This window comes from Dendronephthya gigantea, unplaced genomic scaffold (assembly GCF_004324835.1).
Source record: "Dendronephthya gigantea isolate DGI-Jeju-01 unplaced genomic scaffold, DenGig_1.0 000047F, whole genome shotgun sequence".
Lineage (NCBI taxonomy): Eukaryota > Metazoa > Cnidaria > Anthozoa > Malacalcyonacea > Nephtheidae > Dendronephthya > Dendronephthya gigantea.
In genome coordinates, this window is record NW_021163057.1 from 531,947 (window position 1) to 551,769 (window position 19,823).

The 19,823-nt window shown below is 36.0% G+C and overlaps 3 protein-coding genes across 3 annotated transcripts; 2 read left to right on the top strand and 1 right to left on the bottom strand.

Annotated features, from left to right (window-relative positions):
• The first annotated feature begins 1,382 nt into the window (after nt 1-1,382).
• LOC114527862 lies at nt 1,383-5,254 on the top strand. The gene is made up of 4 exons (XM_028549568.1): nt 1,383-1,436; nt 2,017-2,511; nt 3,698-3,952; nt 4,064-5,254. Exons 2-4 carry the CDS (start codon nt 2,085-2,087, stop codon nt 4,915-4,917), a joined length of 1,536 nt encoding a protein of 511 aa, XP_028405369.1. The 5' UTR covers nt 1,383-1,436; nt 2,017-2,084; the 3' UTR covers nt 4,918-5,254.
• A 320-nt stretch (nt 5,255-5,574) lies between these two features.
• LOC114527869 (ADP-ribosylation factor GTPase-activating protein 1-like) lies at nt 5,575-12,122 on the bottom strand. The gene is made up of 13 exons (XM_028549577.1): nt 12,020-12,122; nt 11,839-11,948; nt 11,074-11,131; nt 10,873-10,986; nt 10,594-10,778; nt 10,217-10,285; nt 9,711-9,793; nt 9,180-9,211; nt 8,910-8,966; nt 7,918-7,974; nt 7,783-7,836; nt 7,299-7,358; nt 5,575-6,571 (listed from the first exon to the last, which is right to left on the bottom strand). Exons 1-13 carry the CDS (start codon nt 12,077-12,079, stop codon nt 6,221-6,223), a joined length of 1,290 nt encoding a protein of 429 aa, XP_028405378.1. The 5' UTR covers nt 12,080-12,122; the 3' UTR covers nt 5,575-6,220.
• A 1-nt stretch (nt 12,123) lies between these two features.
• LOC114527799 (3-hydroxyisobutyryl-CoA hydrolase, mitochondrial-like) lies at nt 12,124-18,749 on the top strand. Its single transcript, XM_028549492.1, has 17 exons — nt 12,124-12,208; nt 12,595-12,749; nt 13,420-13,443; nt 13,617-13,727; nt 14,331-14,415; nt 14,777-14,863; nt 15,187-15,239; nt 15,311-15,389; nt 15,664-15,741; nt 15,977-16,044; nt 16,440-16,529; nt 16,679-16,737; nt 17,477-17,558; nt 17,732-17,746; nt 18,053-18,160; nt 18,371-18,404; nt 18,624-18,749. Exons 2-17 carry the CDS (start codon nt 12,645-12,647, stop codon nt 18,737-18,739), a joined length of 1,194 nt encoding a protein of 397 aa, XP_028405293.1. The 5' UTR covers nt 12,124-12,208; nt 12,595-12,644; the 3' UTR covers nt 18,740-18,749.
• Nucleotides 18,750-19,823: the final 1,074 nt, after the last annotated feature.

Consider the following 19,823-nt stretch of genomic DNA (forward strand, 5'->3'; position numbering starts at 1 on the left):
CAGCGTATCATTTGCAAATTTAAACTCAACCTGGCGAGTACGTGCGCGCAGCAGCGACAGAATAAAAATTAATGTTCTTATTTCTTTAAAATTTAAATTACAAATAATGTTGAAAACCTATCAAAAACAAAAACTTTGGCTTGATATTATTGTATTTGTCTTTCGTATTATCATAATTATATATATATTTTTCGTGTCGTATATGTTAAATTTTATAATTCAGCTGGTAAAACATATAACGTTGCATTCAGCTATTCGATAGAGTTCAGCTAAGAAAAATCGAGCGAGCGGGGGTACATAAACAACCCCGCGCGCTTGCTTTATTCAGCTGACCTCTATACAACAGCTGAATGCAACGTCATATATTTACTATTGAAGCGCCATGCGTACGAGGCTGGCTTATACTAATAACAATTTTTAGAATGCGGATTTTAAGAAAACAGATTTGTCGTCGTGTTGTGCTTTTGAAGCTTGCTGTCGCTGTTATGGTTTTCTATTGCGTCCTAAATGCAACGCGGGATTATCTTGAAAATGCGGTTTACCACGTAAGTATAATAAATCCATGCAAGTATAATAAAATTTTTATCTCCTTCACATCTATATCAAAGAAGAAGAATGCATCTGAAGTCGCAAAAAAATTGAAAGTTCGGGCTTTAATGTGAAAGAACAAACAGTTGCAAGCAATAACAGCACAGCTTAACTTGGATGAACTGCCCGAACTTGGATGTGGATGAACTGCCCAAATACAATGTCAATGGACCTTTTGCATAATAGACCAACTTTTGATTTAGGCAAAAAAAAAGGGAATTTCCGAAAAGTGCATGCAAAACTTAGTAAAATTGCCAAGTTTTCCTGCGAAAGATTGGAGTAGTACGGAAAATATAACCATGCGAATTGGCAATTTTGTATACTTTTTTACTACGGCCGGAAGCGTGTAACTAATTTAAAAATGTAAAAAGTATACAAAATTGGCTACTTCGCATAGCTATATTTTCCGTACTACTTCACATTTTGCAGCCAAACTTGGCAATTATTTTAATTTCAGTATGCTCCTTTTAGCGAGTGTATTTCTTCTTGTTACCTGGATCATAAGTCGGATCATTATGCAAAGGGCCATTAACATATTCCACCTTCAATGGTCCAATTTCACCTCCCACGTTGTTATACAAATCTATAGCTATGCAAAGGCAGCTTAAATTTCTCAGGGGTTTTTTTTAAACGCGAAATACTTTTATAGAATTATTGTGCACTGCCAATCGATGATCATCTATCTAACGCGGCGTCAGACACTGGGTCTGGGACCTGCCGATTACCGAAACTCGATCCATTTCATCCGCACGCAATGAAGCTTGTAAAAGATTTAAACGATCCTTTACGTTGTGCAACTAATAATAAAAAAAGAGCCACCTTGACTGCTGGATATCTACACATTTCAGGTAGGCAACATTTTACACTGGTTTAAACTCGTAAGCTTTTGAGGACGGTTTGGAGTGTGTCAGTATAAAAGATGATTGACGATATCAATGTTACCCAATATTTCAACGTCATATTATAACAGAAAATCTGGAAATGAATTTAACTACACAAATTATTATTTTATCAAAATCAGATTGAATATATATTAGATTCAATCAAATGGAAAGTTGCACACGCGCAACAATATAGAACAAGAGAAGTTGAATGTGTTTTACTCGAGATCAAAACCTTGAATCCCTGTAATTGTAAAACATTACAGGAATTTTTTTATTTTTATCTTGGGATTACCTTGGGATCAGAAAAAATATATATCATTCTTATGTGAAATGCAGGACTGCCCCTGCTTAGAAGGTAAAATGGAAAGAATACATTTCCGCTCAAGCGATCTTCAATGAAATCTATATATATATAGATCATCTTAATGAAATCAAAGAGATAATCTATTATTTATTGTAAATCATTAAAACAGGAATTAGGATATAATTCTCTATAATGAAAACTCAGAATTGGCACTCATTCTATATTATGCTCCATTCCTAGGTACTGATGTAACAGACGCCTCCTACCGGTACATAACTCGGCCAAAACACGACGACTTTAAATTTACGATGAGCGACCCGATTCCGATCACTTCTTTTCGAAACTTTCCTGTGCGTCATGAATTTATAGAGCTGCTGTTAAAACTTCAAAATGGAGAGGAGTTGAAAGAATATCTGATGCAAGTAATTCCAAGAGAGGAAATTTTGTCGAGACCATCGCCACCATCCGAGCTAGACCTGAATGTCCTCATTATTGGTATTGACTCAATCTCAAATGGCCATGCACAGCGAAAACTTCCAAAATCCTACAACTATATTCGTGATGTTCTTAAAGGATACATATTTATGGGACATAGCGTGGTAGGGGATGGTACTACGGAGCAATTAGCAGCATTTTTAACGGGGAAAGGAGAACAAGAGTACAAAGAATCAAGACGAGGAAAACCAAAAGCCAAGCCTGTGGATGATTGGAATTGGATATTCAAAAAAGCCAAAGGTATAATAGAAAGCATATATATGTATATATATATATATATATATATATATATGTATATATATATATATATATATATATATATGTATATATATATATATACATATAACACAAGATGAGAAAACGCAGGTTACTTCATCGAAATTTTATTTACTACAGGACTGTTTCGTATGACAAGCTTATAGCTTGCCACACTCGTGGCAAGCTATAAGCTGTTAAAACTTCACTCGTTTACCTGACGAGTGTGGCAAGCTATAAGCTTGTCATACGAATCAGTCCTGTAGTAAATAAAATTTCGATGAAGTAACCTGCGTTTTCTCATCTTGTGTTATGTCGCTCTGCATTAGCATTGAGCACTCTACCCAGACGATTTTGTATGCGCTAGTTTCTATCTTCACGATAGTTTCTATCACTACAGCTGTATATATATATATATATATATATATATATATATATATATATATATATATATATATATATATGCGCACATCTCATGTATGGCGACTCACAATACGTGTCTTCAAAATTATATCTGCGCCTGGCTATTCGTAATACGATAAAATGTGAGGTAACACGATGGGCCACATAGGGTTGCCATTTGTTTTTTTCATGAGCCGGGAAATTTCGCTTCATACTTCTTCAAAATCTTTCCCTTTCGTTCCGCTGTATTTGGCTGCTAGTAAATGTCATCATGTCCGGTTCAGGGGCGCAGCCAAGCAGCTAGAACGATAATTTCGGGTGGGGGCTATTCATACTAAAGACACCGTCGGGCAGGACGTAATATTGAATGAATGAACACCCCCCCCCCAATTATTGTTCTAGCCACGCAACTGGTCCGGTTTCAACTCCTAATGCCAATTCAGATCAGAAGGCAATGGAACTTTCTGGACAATAAAACAGAAAGAATTTATTTAATTTCGTATCATGCAATATTTGCCTTTCCAATCCGTGGGCGTACTAAAGCCTGTTTTCTAATAGGCGAATTTATTCACGCGAACAGATAAAAAGTAGGATTCTACTTTTTCGCGGCGGATTTTTTCGCAAACCAATCACATCACCGGATTTCAGATATCAATCCAGCTGGTGGAAAACGGGCTTATCATCTGTAATGCGCGATCCAGGTTTATTGATATATCGATGCCGATGGTTAAACTGCCTTTAAAAAGAAATTACTTTCACAAATTTCTAGCACACGGTTATGTGACATCGTACTGTGAAGACATGCCAAAAGTTGGAACTTTTCAATACAGACTTCTTGGATTTCAGGATCCGCCGACGGATTTTTACCCACGGCCATTTCTTTTGGCAGCACACAGTGCAACGTATTCCAGAAGAAATCCACATTGTTATGGTAGCGAGAAAATATATAATTACAATCTGGACATCACAAGGAAATTTTACGAACAATATCCTGAACGAAAGAAATTCCTCTTCCACTTTCCAGGTAAAACATTAAGGCGGAAATATTGTTTGTAAACACTTTTGCCTTTTTAAATGCCCTCATTCCGGCTCCAGCCATATAGTAAAATTTCCCTTCATACATATATTTATATAGCTGACTTATCACATGATGACTTTAATTCCGTACAACTAATGGACAATGATTTACTACAGTTGCTGACGGAGTTCAACAGAAAAGGATATTTAAATAACACCTTACTGATAGTATTAGGTGACCATGGTGCGAGATTTGGTGACTTCAGGCAGACACTGCAAGGAAAGTTAGAGGAAAGACTTCCATTTTTTTCCATGACATTTCCAAGATGGTTCAAGCGTAAATACCCAAAAGTAGCAAGGGATCTGAAGACCAATACACAACGATTGACAAGTTGGTTCGACGTTTACGCGACGTTCAATCATTTGTTTGAGTACCCCAAGAAGCCGGAGAGCCCCAAACACGCAATAAGCCTTCTGACTGAAATACCACTGGAGCGTTCATGTAAAGATGCAAACATTCCCGAACATTGGTGCCCGTGTGTGCACTGGTCAGCAGTCGAAAGTCAGCACGACCATTTACAGAAAGCTGCGCTGTCAGCAATTGACCATATCAACGAGCTGAATTTTAAAGAGCATTTGGGGGCAAAAAAATGCTCACGACTTAGTTTATATAGATTAAACCGAGCAGAGGTGGAGATGCCGGCTGCGCATGTGCTCAGGTTTCGCAGGTCGGGAAGAGATGGTTATGAACCACAGTTTTCTAGCAGTAGTATCCGAGCGAAAGATCGCTGTAGTTATCAGATATCATTTGTTACGCTTCCGAGCTATGGCGTGTTCGAAGCAAGCGTACATTATGTGTACGGCAGGTTCCTTGTCAAGGGAAGTATTAGTAGAATTAACAAATATGGCGATCAGCCAAAATGCATAGAACATCTATTGCCGCATTTAAGAAAATACTGTTATTGCACATGAATCCGTATCTTAGTATACCTGTATATTGGTGTACCACCTTAAGCCAGTTTCCACTAGCGATATTTTTCGCACGAAGCGACTTTCCTTCTTTGTATTTGAGCAATTCGTTCCAGATAGTCGCAGTTGAGAGCTCTGAAACAAAAGTAAAATGTCGCTCCGCGCGAAAATTATCGCGCAGTTTTGACAAAAAGGGAAATGCCCTGGGAACGAGGTTGAGCAAATGCACGTAAGGCGATTTCACGCAGATAAAGTTGTTGTAAGATTGTAATATTTCGCAAATCGCCGATATTTTCTTGCTATAGGCTGGATTTCCACTAACACAGAAATTATACTGTACAGGGTGTCTCAAAAAAAAACGCAACCACTTAAATAGGCAAGAATGATTAATATTGTTCGGGTTTGCACCATAGTTTAGCTAAAATGACATTTTGAATGAAGGATTAAGAACCATTTTCAATTCCCAGAGGTGGTTATCTTTTGTGCTTTAGGGCTGTATTAATGTCTTGCATATTTAAGTGGTTGCGTTTTTTTTGAGACACCCTGTCAGTAGTTCGCTAGCAAAATATTTGCATATTTTCTTTTGAAATGAAAGGAGTCAAGCGGAACTGATTAATTGAACTGATTTATCTATTCTGTCAAAATTCAAAAGAAAGTATGCAAATATTTCACTAGCGAACTATTTCTCTGCAAGTCCCACCTAAAAACGCTTCTGTAACTTTAATACCAGGCCATTTAATTAATTTATAATACATACATGTAATTTGCAAAATAAACTAATATTCTTTTATATTAATTAAATACAATCATATATACTTATACGCATGGAAATGGGATAAAATAAAGTTTGAACAATAGTCGGGCATCCAGGGTGTCAGGTTGGGGTCCAGAGGTTAAAATGATTTTTTAATTTCGAGAGGCGAAATCAAAGAAAGGTGGATAAGATGAGATGGCTTTGTTCAAACTTGTCAGTTTTTATGTGTATACTAAAGAACATGATAGGAAATATAAGCAGTGATTGCAATGGGGACTATAAAAGCCGTTTACCCATGTTTATATTTGCATGTGTAATGTTATTATCATTAAAAACCTGTTTGATAATTTCTATAGAGATGTAATTCAAAACATGCAGTTATCGTAAACTTCAGTACATGATAAAGCCAGTGCCACGAAGGCTACTCATCACATTGAGTTGAAATATAGGCTTATCTTCCCATTGCAAGAGCATGGTTGAGCAGATGTTATATTACTGATATTATATTTCGTTTGATCTAGAAATACCTTAATTTGAAAGCAGAAATTTCTTCTAATCACCCTTCTTGCTAGTCCTTTTTGATTTGATATCACCATTTGTTGACCAGCTTTCATTACTCCAACTGGATGCCTCCCCCCATTCGGCATCATCCCAGCCATCATCATCCTTCGACTCCGTTTTACTGACCTTTGTTTTATCTTCGCCGGATTCCGGTTCATCCAGCATCTGTTCATGATCCCAGTTCCACTCGTCAGCCTCATGCTCAGTGTTCCCGGCTGTAGTTTTATCTAAACTACCATAAGACACACCTGTTTGCTGCTCTTTCAAACTATCTGTGCCTGTTTCAGTAGGAGCGAAGTACGATTGTACATTCCACCATCCTTGCACACTGGCGGTTTTTACCTAAGAATCACAGGGTAATAGCTAAGTGTCGCAGAGTAGTTTGAGGGCTGAATTTTATTGCTTACATTAAATAAAGCGACAAAACATACTTAATTGAGTCAGCTAGTGTGACATTTGTGGAAAAAGACCCTCAATACTCTATACATAAACTAATTATATTCTTCTTATTGTAATCCAAAAAGCCAGGACGAAGGTTTTATGTTCGTCGAAATAGCTTGATAAAAATCTCTGCTATGATAACAGGGTATTGTGAAAAAGTTATGCAAATATGTTGAATAGTATTCATAGAACATAATCAAAGTAAAATATTTAAATTGAAGTAGACGATGCTGGCAAGCCTTCATGGATTGCAAAGCTTTCGTAACGATTATTTCTTATCAGCCATAAAGGAACTGGCCATCCAGCGGAAGATTTTGAGCCCGCAATACTATATGGTGTGACGGTAATAATTACCATTACCGAATAATTACCATTAGAAAATAAATATACCATGATGATAAACAAAAAATATATGAAATCGAATATTTTATCGAGTTGATAAATTACATCGCCAATAAAAAACGTGAATGTTTTCATACAGTTTTCTCATCTCTATACGAAAATGGCAACTCTTGTATTTGCTAAATTAAGCAATTGCAATTCTTGAATTCGATCACATTCCACTATCCATGTCCTTAGCACATAGATGTATATGTATTAATATAAACACGAGGTAAGCTAAACAAACCTTGCTTGCAATGCCAGACATTGATGTAGAGAAATCGTTAACCAATGTGCCATCTTGCACCTGTAGCAGTAAAAACAGATATTCGGTTTCAAAGGATCATTTTATACAATTATACTATATACATCTATTGGGCCAAAGACAACAAAACCCACTGGTTCGAAAAAACAACAGCGAAACCCTGCACCCACATATTAATAATCAAATGCAAAAAAAAACTTGAGAAACAAGAAAAATAAGGAACGAATAAAAATGCTCTATAGACCAGGCTCAAAATGCCTATCGTTAGATTTAGACTTACATGCTGCTTTGCTGGTATCGAACAAATTCAAAAATCGTTTTATAAATCTAAAATGTGCTAATGTACTGTTTTACTTCATCAGAGCATTCCATCACTCATGCATGACTGCATATTCGTCGCCAACTTGTTTTATATTTAATTGGCAATTTACTCTTTTCTAATAAGAAAAATTTTGCGCGAGCAAACCTTGTTTGAAACTATCTTCAGATTTTCATTCACCGAACTTCCCAGTTCAGTTGCCTACGAAATAAACCAACATGAATTACATGATTAAGAAAACATGCATATATCCCACGAAATGCGAGGGCATTTGATAATCACCTTATTTGCTGTTGGCTTCAGGACAGATTCGTTGACGACGCCACCAATTTTTACAGCCTTTAAACAACAAAGAATAGAGTTTTTAACTTGGGATTGTATATAACACGAACTTCTGAATGACTTTCCTCATATAGGGGGATAGTAATGACAAAGGAGAGACAAAGAACTTTTGAAAAGACTGCACATAATAGATCATATCAACAGAGATCCCACCCTCTCTTGTGTTTGCTATTTTATTACAGGGAATTTCCTTCAATTGTGGAAACCCCGATGGCCAGGGTATAATAACAAGGAGGAGTTTCGTTTGAAACTAAATTTGTTACATTTCTTCTGACGGAATGGTGGTTACATTTCGCGAATTACATCTGCGCGAATTTTTTTCCCTTATACTTTTCCCCACTTAGCTTCAGCTAATACATTTAAATGGACAAAGTTATGGATAAATTTCGGCAGAAAATTTCTGATGCCATGCAGTGGCCGATTGATTTCTCTTCGCTTCTTTGTATTTGTTTCGCATTCAAATTATCGAAACCAGGCTGATATCATGAGATGTAAAAAACCCAAACCCTAAACTCTTATCAAAGTGAGGCTTAGGTTATACGTCGCATTTTGATCGCGACGAATGCAATCCAAACAATATAGGTAATGAGATAATAAACCTCGTTATTATCTCATCTTTTGTTTGAATTACATTCGAACCGACCGAAATGCTACGAATAACCTAAGCCCCGTTCACACTACACTCGATTTCATAGCACGACACGGCTAAAATGGGTACCCGTGCCCATTTCATCTGTGCTCGGCCTTTGTTCTGAACACTAATAAAATTGGGCACGGGTACAAATTTTAGCCGTGCCGAACCGATAAATTGATAGTAGTGTAAACGGGGCTCTAGACCTTAAATAAGAGCGAAGAAAAAACAGTGCGGAGAAGAGTCTACTCTTCACACTTTTAAACTAAATCCCCGTTGAAACAAAATTAACATTTAAAACCTCTTCCGTAGCTTGTTTTGCGATCTCAGTAGCAGTAACAGCAAAACTATTCCAGCCCTAAAAGATGAAAAGATAGATTTAGTTAAAATAAGTTAACCGGCCAAAGTGTAAATACTATTGGTGTTTGATTCCACTTTGCTATATATAGTCTTACATAGTCATCTTAGTCTTATATATTATACAGGATTTAAAGTAAAGCCAGTATTTTGTTGGGGCAAAGACAATTTTTCTAGACGATGTATTTTATACCGTGACAGATATCCCACTCACCATTGATAGCGATGATAATGCGGTTTCCCAGCCTATATTGAACAAATGTTTTCATTACTCGAGCAGAATACGCGATGCGATAAGTGCCACATGATGCATTTTTAACTCGTTTGTATATAGAACCAAAAAGGTGAATGCACAGCCAGAAGACAAAATAACCTAGGCAATATAGCTGAATGTGTTTTTGCACAGACCATTCAAGTTTCGACTGCACACAGTGAAAGTATTATATTGCCATTATTGGCATATACATTTCTCTACCGTATATAGCTACACGTTTTTTTCTTATACATGAGGTAATTACTGCCAATATTAAAACAACAGACTGAATAGTCGCAACCAACAGGGGTTTTTCGAAATTAGAAACGTAGTTACTACGTAGCTATAATAAAAAAAAGTGATTTTTAGCAGTCAGAAGGCGGGGAATTGGTGTTGTGAGGAGTTCAATTTGCAGCTGGATCCATGCAGATGTACGAGTGGTTTATATCACAATAACATATACATTTACATTTCATTGTACAGCACACTTACCAGAAGATTGGTTTTCGTTGGTTTGGTTAACTGGTGTGGAGCCAAAACCAGAATACTTTCCACCTTGGCTTGGTGGCAGATCACTGTAAATGTACACACAATTCTTTTTAATATACAAAAATTTCATCCACCTATCATCTCCTATGGGCTATGATGATGGAAACCAAACATTGTCATTGATCAGTATATTATTAAACACACAAGGGTAATCAGCATTTCCAAACGTATTCAACCCTTTGACAGTGCTAATGTCATGGCAGCATCGTTTAAAAAATGTGTTATAGAACTTTTGCATCTTAATTTCTTCATGTAATATTGGGCAAGGGCGACAAATTGCATGCCACATTGGTTAACAAACAATTTTATATTTCTTGTGGAATTACTGATGAACATGATATCACTTGTGGCTGGAAACTGCAAACTCTCACTTGTGCATATTTATCTGTAATTGCACTATAAACCATACTACTTAAATAATATCAATACTAAGTATTTCAATTACTGACTCTGGCCTGGAAGCATTTTCCTGTCTTCTCTTTTCAAAAAACTGATTCTTTTGTGAATCAATTTCAGCCCTGTAACAGAAAAAGGCACCCATTGATCAATAAAATGAGTAGTTGTTTCACACCAGTTACTGGCTGTAACAACAGTGTTAAAGGATGTTGCAGCTTGTTCTAGCTAATGAACATTGCGACAGGTTGATGATTATCTGCATGTAAAATTTCTAGTTTCCACACCAAAAAAATTCTCATCTAGCTTGGCCCTGTGGCTAACTTTTCAGAGAGGAAACAGATGAAATAATTGTGTACACATGCGTGAAATAAAGGAAAGCATATAGCACACAATAATTGCACATCTTGAATGGCAGAGAGCATGGACTTACTTTGATAAGCCATACATCAATTCCATATCTGATCCACCAGCCTTATATGAAGTACTAGACATTTTAGACTTTTCAGAATTTCCATGTGATAAATTATTTGTAAAATTATTTGCTACTGGTGGTGTCCAATCACGCGCAGAAGATGACTCCTCTGACCATGCTCTTCCTTCAGCAAGAGCACATATCTTCACATACATAGTGCAAATCAAAACAAGTAGTAAATTTCAAATAAATAACCTTCAGATTACCATAAATGAATAAAACTTTTTAACTTTTTACCTTGTCTTTATAAAGAGCTGCTGCTCTTGAATTATATTTTTCTTGTATTGACCAAGTTTGCTTAAAGTCTTTTTGAGATTTGAAAAAGATTTTAGCTTTTCGATTTCCTCCGACCTGTAATTTTTATAACAGAAGTAAAAAATATATTTGCTAGAATCGCAATTCAGCACAAATAACCTCTAAGCAGCAGTAAGTCCCAACCTTCATCTTTTCCAATTCTACATCCTTCCACTTGTCCATTGTCACAGAACGCACAAAACTAGTTCAAAGAAATATTCACCATACATTACTGTATGAAGTATATTTGGGAAACAGTAGGCAGTTTTAAAAATTACACACATCAAATGCAGCTCTTAACTGATAGATCTGGACTGTTATCTGACAACAGACTATGAAAACAGGCCCATGTAAAAATATATAAAATCTTGAAATCCATATCAACATGGGAAAAGATTTGTAATTTAATACAGTGGCCACTGACTGGAACTGAGTATTTTTAATGAATAAACAATTGGAACTTTATCATTATGAAATAAGGTTGTAAAAATGGGCATTTTTTTGTGGCTGGCATCATCTTCTGAGTGAATTTTTACTAGGGATAGTAACCTACTGACCCTATTTAACCTTGTCATCTACAAAGAATTGCCTATGTGTGTTATAACATTTTTAAAACAAATAAAGTTGTTGCTTAAGATAAGCTGATTTAAAGCTACTCTTGGTAAATTTACCTACACAGTAGCCAGCAACCCAAAAAGTCACAGTGAGTATAATATATTACATAAAAGTTACGGTAAACTTTACAAATACATATTTGGTCTCTTATAGTCACATTATTAATAAAAATATTTGAATACCGGTATATTCATATACATATTGAATATAAATATACATACATTTTTATCAAAGCACAGGCAAACGGTGAAAATAAAGTAACCAAACTATATTTTAAAAAAAATAAATACAAACCTTATGTGAACCCCTAAACCACGATGTTTCCCTGAACATTCGAGGCAAATCCAAATGCCATAGGTGACACTGACCCATTGTGGATTGTGTCCCCCACATTCGAAACACGTCTAAAAACAAAAATTTCAACATCATTATGTTATTTTCATCCAGACCGGGATCCTTGAAAGTCATTTCTTACGTTGTTATCCTCTTTTGGTTTAATTTCTTTCAAAACTCGACGTGTCCTTGGACTTGCCATTTTTGTAATTTTTTTTGTGATGATTCTAGTGATTCATTCTAGTCGGGCGAGCTACGGAAACGTTCGGATTTTTCCGTCCACGGCTCGACCTAGTGTCGGCTTGTATTGACAATTTGCAACAAATATCAGGTAATGAATGAACGAATTAATCGATTTTCTAGAAAAGCTATAACTCAGACTTCAAAATTTATTGCGCGTAAACTACGAACAATCATATGCACCGCATTATATCAGGTTATATCCACCGTATACCGCATTTGATTAGACGATAAACGATGTAAATCTATGAATCAGAGTATCTATAGTTCACTCACCCCTCCCCCAAAAGTAAAATGTAGCGAACTGGTTATTCCAGTTTTAAATTCTATAGTCTCTAGACTATATAGACTATAAATAAGATTTTGATACAGTACTAAATATTGTACTTTGAACCTGCACGCTCCAGAGGAAAAATCTATTTACAATCTTAGTCATGTAAGTACTACTTTTAAATGCCTTTGTTACCCTGTATTAAGATTTTGGAGTTACCGGAGAGGCTCTAGGAAGAGATACGCGTTTGATCGAAATGATGACGATATTTTATACTGCATGTGTTGTAAGGTGGAACAGAGTTCTTATGTCGAGCAGGAATGCCGCTGGCCGAAGAGTTAATATGATCACCAACCACATTGTAAGTTTTTCACGCTATACATTTTCAAGATTTCCACCACGATCTTTTACGAGTTTTTCTATTGTTGACCTCATGTGCTGATTCAACATCCTGATTATGAGTTCGAATTAGGGAAAACCTCGCAAAACAAGGTGGTCTTTCAAATGTGCCCCTCACACATTTCTCCTTATGAGCCTCAACAAGCATGTGTATTTTATATACAATAAAATGCATTTATATTCAACAATCTATCACTCCAGGTGTATGACTTGACCCCCCCCCCTACCCCATTATTTCATATGTTCAAAAGCTATAGAGAATGAAGTCATAATACTTCAGTCCAATGGTGCATCATTACATGCAGGTCACTCCTTGGAAGAGGGATAATAAAATCACATTAATTTGAATTTGGCATTATTTAGCACTATAAACATAATCTTTGCAAATCACTGCAGTGTTCGTGCCAGGTGCAATTATGGCTTGTTCGTACAAAGACCTAATATGTATACATGTATCACCTTCCTTTCTTAGCTGTAGAATAATTCTTAATTCCATGATATTTGGCATGGTCAGTTACAGTGAACCACTTGCAATGAAGCATTATATAATATAGCTATACGAAAAAAAATCAAATTGTATATATACATATATATAAATTTTATTGATTGGTTTTGTTGTATTCTTCGTATAGAGGATGCTCTCAAATAGTTCTGAAGTAAGTGAATGATAGCACTGTACTGTCAAAACTGATAGTAGAAGTCCAAAATTATATTTAGCAAAATATCATTTATTCATTTGCACATGAAGGGACCATTTTGCCATGATCCTTAACTTGTAAAAGAGCCTAACATTAATTTATATTTTCTGAATATTTTTGTCATAAAATAGGATGTCCTACTGGAAGTAAAAGGAAGTGTTGGCTTGATTACACTCAATCGCCCAAAGGCACTGAACTCATTAGATTTGGGAATGGTTCGCAAGATACACCCTGCATTGATGGTACTTTAAATCCTTTTGCTTGAGATGATCAATGTCATATTTGTCAGAAATAAGTCAGACACTGATTTGGCACTTCTATTCAACCTATTCCACTCACGTACTATTCAACACTGATATTGAAAGAGCATTTTTGGTCATTATCCCTATTACCTCTCATTGCTTATGGTACAAGTTCTTATATGTAGTTAATACTTTCATTTAAAGCTCTATCTACAAGTTTCTCAAATGTTTTGTTTTCTACTTTTGGCATGCTATATCAAACACATAATATTGGCCTCTTTTCATCTTCATTATGCTGGGAAAAGGGCACAAAAGTGGACAATAACATAGAATGAAAGGCCAGGTTTAAATGTAATTCTAGACAGTGTTACACAGGCACTATGTTAAGGTTTTACCACTTCAAGAAATCAAACGAAATTTTTAACAACGCTTATTTAAGATTTTATATATTATGTATTATATTGGCTTCCTGCATAAACATGAAAATTGGCGACAGTTGAAAGACAATGACCAAACAAAATCGCTCTTTCATCCTGCCGCTTTGTTTTACGCGCGGATGACAGATCTGTTGAAAAAAATCAGCGGGTATTTATTTTCAAATAGGATTGGGAGAGAGATGAAAATATTGGAGCAATTGTCATAAAAGGTGCCGGTGATAAGGCTTTCTGCGCTGGGGGAGACGTCAGAGGTACAGTATGCCAGAGAAATTGTACTTTAATGGTCATTACCTCTTGACTTTAGCGTCTGTGGAAATTTAAAAGAAAACCGGTCCGTGCATGATCAATGTTCCTTATTTTTTTTATGAATGTCAATAATTTCCAGGTTCGTAGCATTCCTAGCCTGTGCACATCCTGTAGTATTACGCTGTACTTAATACTACAGGATGTGCACAGGCTATAGCATTCCGGGCTATAAATATAATGTCGATTTAATTGCTTACAAGGTTTGCAATAACCCAATGGGAGTTACGACGAAATACATTCAAAATGCGAAAACCAGCCTTTATAAGTATATATAATATTATTTTATCTCATTTCTTATTTTAACAGCTGTTGCTGAAGAGGGCATTTCTGGAACTGGTGGAACATTGCGACGCGATTTCTTTAAAGAAGAGTACCAACTTAACAATGCTATTGGTGAGCTATTCCTCGCCACAACATTATGTCGACCTTCATTACCCTGTCACGACAATATGCAATACAGGATTTCCGAATGACCAAAATAAACTGTAATGCGAAACTTTTACCGATTAAATATATTCATGCAGGGAACAATATGCGAAAATAATCAGACTGATTGTTGGACTCAACGCCCCCATATGTATTTTATGTAGGACAGTAGCGAAATTTATATTTTTGTGTAACTCTTATAAGCACTTCTCATTGACAAGTACTTTCTCCGATGGGTGCCAAGAACAGAGTGTGTTCAACACCATTGAATTAACGTTATTTTTTTGCAGGCACTTTAAAGACTCCTTACGTTGCTCTCATTGATGGAATTACTATGGGAGGGGTAAGATATCATTTCAAAACACGCAACAACAAAAAAATTGTCTAAAATGTCTTGAATATGTTACTTTTTAGGGTGTTGGCCTCTCAGTCCATGGTCATTTTAGGGTTGGCACAGAAAGAACGTTGTTTGCAATGCCTGAAACTGCCATAGGTAGGGAGTGAAAAGTGGTTACCGGGTATTAGAAAGAAAAAAGAATTGGTTGATAGTATTACCTTAATGGAAAGGTTACTGGATTTAATTATGGAAAAAAAACATTGTAGTCTATACCTATTTATGGCGAGCGTGTTTTTAAAACCAATCACATGTATTTTTCTTTCGTTTCTCCGTTTCTCCTTTTCGTTCTGCTCCTCCGTTTAGGAGTCGTCTACTAAAAGACGAGTCTGATGCATATAACAATTCGCTTTTTTAACCGTTTTGATTTAAGGCTTCTTTCCGGATGTCGGAGGTAGTTTTTTCTTACCAAAGCTCCAAGGCGAACTTGGTACATTCTTGGCATTAACTGGTAGGGTATGCAGTATACTGACCATAATTTAATAAATATTCTTTAGATAGCAACAATATTTTGGTCTTCTTTGACCTTCTGTGAACTTACTTTGACCTTCGTTCTTGTCCCAAAATGGTTTCATGTAAAAGCAGATTAGTCAAGTTTCTACCGCGAGGAGATAGCAATAGACGCCTTATGTGGATAATACGCGTATCGGAATAATCCATCGTTTTTTTAACGAAAATCATTGCAGGAGAGCGTTTGAGAGGTTACGACGTTCACCATGCTGGTGTTGCAACGCATTACGTCTCGTCAGACAAGGTCTGTGATGATTGAATCCTCTAGCATATATATCCACCCTGCGCATGCGTTTCTCTTTCTGTCATTTGGTACTGTATCACTCGTTGTCACTGCATTTTGTTGAGAATTACAGTCAGCGGTGGATCCAGCAACTTTTTTCCGGGGCGGGAGAAAGTTGTGCATGGGATAGCCGGCATAATTTCACTTGCTGCCTCATATAAATGTGCATATTTTAATGCCACCATCATGTTTCAGTTCAGTAAGACTACAATTGCACCACCGGTGACTATGGTTTATAGGTTATACTGTAAATCCACCACTGGATTCAGTGCACTTAGTTGCACATGCAATCGAAAATTTCTTTCACGATTGGACGGCTAAGGTTGCTGTTTATTCATTAACACGGTTTATTCCAGATTTCCGAGTTGGAGGAGAGCATGCTAGCCATGGAAAGACCGACACTGAAAACGATCCTTGAAATGATCGAAAATATCACAAAGAGGCAAGTATACTGATGAAGTGAAACCCTCCGTCCGCGACGTCAAAACCTAACTTTCAGAACTTAAAAGATAAAAACTTCGCGGCTGGTGCAACCCTAAAATTTGGGGCAACATCTGCAACTGATACACATTGTTTTCATGTGTTGTTTTTTCAGAGTGTGTCAAAGATAACAACAGATTTCTCATTATCTCCATATTTGGAAATCATTAACAGGTTTCAAACACATGTTCTTTCGCGTTGTTCGAGTATTGTCACGAAGCTGACAATTTCATTTGAATTTTTGAATGATTTACGTGCTATCGTTAAAGTAACGCGGTACATACGATCCTTCCAGTATCATGCATGCACCAAGTACAATAGGTGGTTTGCAATAGACCTTTTCGATAACTACGTCACAAATTATCGGTTTAAATTTGGAACCACCTTAAATGAGATTGGCTTCAAGTTTTACTATCACAAGCTATGTGCAAAGATGCATTTCGACTTGAAATCCATTTCATTTAAAGTGGTTCTAATTTTTAACGTTGTGATGTCAAAATGTTTTGACGTTTGTTTTAAATACCGAGAAGGTCTATTGCCGCCATTTAGGTTGCATGGTTTTTCAAAACATGTGCACAAATATTTTTTCATCGTTGCCGTGTTTAATACCCACCCAATAATACGACAGAGATGATAAGCAGTTACAAAATAAACAAGGAAAAAGTAAATCAACGCAGTTTGTTCTCTTGAAAAGCAGAAGTAAACTTTTTGGAATCAACCATGCAAGATGGCGCCGAATGGCTGATTATGACGTCATATGCAAACCATTGTGCATGTCCTAATTATAGTGGAAGTAACATATTGTGTTTCACCATTGCTATACGTCGTTTTTTTCTCTGTCAATGTCTATCGACCCTCATGCAGCTAAAAGCTTATTAATTTTTGTGCTAACCGATGTTCTTATTTCTTTTAGATGTTTTGCTAAGGAATCTATGGAGGACATTTTGTATGAATTAGAAAAGGAAGGAACGGATTGGGCAATGTCTAAAATAGATGTGCGTAATAAGTTGACAAACAGCACAAATTGTTTTGCTGTGTTTTATCAAATTCGACATACAACAAAATCGTTGTTTTGACCACCAACTCTCAAAACTTCTCTGGATTCTATTTCACTTTCATCCACTGTGAGTTTCTGCCTGCTTTTAAATGAATTTGTTTTCCGTTTCAGACAATTAACAGTATGGTGAGTTATTAATATGCATTTTTGTGTATTATATGCTCTTATAATTAGTATATTGTTACAGACCGATACCTTTAAAAAGGGAAAAACTTCAATGGTAGTTTATAATATTATGTATTTTGGTATATTTTGATGACTTAAACGAACCGTTTCCTCTAAAATATGAATTACAGTACGTAGTAAATGTGAAGTGCACTTACATGCCTAAAGTATCGATGTGAAATTGTGAAATTTTCATATCAAATCATGAGATATTCTGCCTGTTAATGCATTCTTTATATTGTGTATTGCAATTTGTTTCAATTCCAGTCGCCGACATCATTGAAAGTAACCTTAAAACATGTTAGAGAGGGAGCAAAATTACGAACTCTATTTGAATGTTTGATAATGGAATATCGCCTTTCTCAGCGATTTATGGTGAGTGATAATTACAAAGCATGAATAAACACGTGCCGTTCAAATATGACTATACAGAAGTGTTTGCGGAAACCAGGTTCTTCTGGGAGTCATGTAATGCCTTGATTTAATTTTCAGCTTTAAATCTATTTGCGTTTCGTATTCAGAAGTAAAGACATTGGTGTTTTCCCTTCACATTTTTACTTTATTACCTATATGTTTTCTTTTTAGAATGACAAGGATTTCTATGAAGGTATTCGCGCCGGTAAGACATTTCCAAATTTGGTAGCTTGACTTCTACCACTTAAATACGAACGATGCCAGTTATGCATGTTACTAGTGCTGGCCGAATACCATTTTTTGAAGAATTTTCCAGCAAGATATTGTGATCTTAGAAACATCAGAAACATTAGACTATTGGTTGCCGAGGTTCTGTGCCGTAAACTCAAAGTAATTTTAAAGCCGTTCTCTTATTTTTCTTTAGTCCTAATTGACAAAGATCAACAGCCAAAGTGGAATCCCAGCACATTACGCGCTGTCACCACAGAGAAAGTCGATTCATACTTTGCCAATTTGGGAGAAAATGAATTGGAATTTTGAGGTAGAGAAACAGAACATCAAAATATAAATAAATGTGCATATTATCAACATGTACATGCATGCGAAATTTTACTTAAATTGAAGCTAGTGTGATACAACAGTGTCATAACTTCATGTAATACTTCACAAGACAAATATATTTTAATCACAAGGATTTTGTCAAATTTGAGAGATGACCAGATTTTGTATTAAATTTAGAATACAACTCCCTCTTTTGAAAAAAAATGGGTCATTTATTTGCGCCATGTTTAAATATGGGCTTGGGGGAAACTATACAGCGCTTTTCTTTATACAGTAAAAACCAATCTCGCTCCCCGAGCCCGCGATTCCTCTGGCGAGAAAACGAAGGTTCTGGGATAATCGAAATAAAAAATGATTCTGATTGGTCGATCACGTCATTTCAATTTTGAAATACAAAAAACCGTTACAAACTGGAACAAGGATTTAAAGGCCATTTAAGAACGAGACTTTGGGGTGAAAGATTGACCATATAGAATTACATCTTATAGAAGTGTTTCCCCCAAACCCCTTTTCCCACAAAAAACGCGTGTGTGCACATGTATTGTTTTGCGCATAAAACCGGCTCGCTAGGAATCGCGACTTGGAACATTAATGCTACATACTAAACACTTTTTAATACTTTCTAAATTCTATATATATAAATAAATATATATATATATATATATATATATATATATTATATAATAATAAAATATATATATATATATATATATATATATATATATATATCGCTCTGGCATAGAATATAGGGTGGTGGTATTCAAATAGATTTGTAACGCATGATTACAACGACTCTTATATGATCATCTGAGATCAAACCCACGAGAGCTATAGGATGTCCGGTTGCGCATGCGTGCAAGAGTTGATGTCCGACGAAGTAGTTTCTCAACGCTTTTAAATTCCCTTCAAGTCATAGTTCAATTTGATGAAAATATATGATTAACCGTGTTTGAATCAGTTAACGATCATGCATGTATATTTTCGGTAAAACTAGGAAAAACTAGTTGTAGTGTTATTTTCCGGCCTTTCAAGTTGTGGTGTTATTTTCCGGTCTTCCAGCTTT

Bases quoted from the DNA above. Each gene is read 5' to 3' on its own strand.
- LOC114527862 (XM_028549568.1), top strand. From the start codon at position 2,085: ATGAGCGACCCGATTCCGATCACTTCTTTTCGAAACTTTCCTGTGCGT. The intron at 2,512-3,697 runs GTATAATAGAAA...ACAAATTTCTAG, and splicing joins GATATTCAAAAAAGCCAAAG to CACACGGTTATGTGACATCG. The intron at 3,953-4,063 runs GTAAAACATTAA...ATATTTATATAG, and splicing joins ATTCCTCTTCCACTTTCCAG to CTGACTTATCACATGATGAC.
- LOC114527869 (XM_028549577.1), bottom strand. From the start codon at position 12,079: ATGGCAAGTCCAAGGACACGTCGAGTTTTGAAAGAAATTAAACCAAAA. The intron at 9,212-9,710 runs GTAAGTGTGCTG...TGTTCAATATAG, and splicing joins CAACGAAAACCAATCTTCTG to GCTGGGAAACCGCATTATCA. The intron at 7,975-8,909 runs GTTTTAAATGTT...TGTTGTTTAAAG, and splicing joins CAAAACAAGCTACGGAAGAG to GCTGTAAAAATTGGTGGCGT.
- LOC114527799 (XM_028549492.1), top strand. From the start codon at position 12,645: ATGATGACGATATTTTATACTGCATGTGTTGTAAGGTGGAACAGAGTT. The intron at 13,728-14,330 runs GTACTTTAAATC...ATTTTCAAATAG, and splicing joins AGATACACCCTGCATTGATG to GATTGGGAGAGAGATGAAAA. The intron at 14,416-14,776 runs GTACAGTATGCC...TTATTTTAACAG, and splicing joins CGCTGGGGGAGACGTCAGAG to CTGTTGCTGAAGAGGGCATT.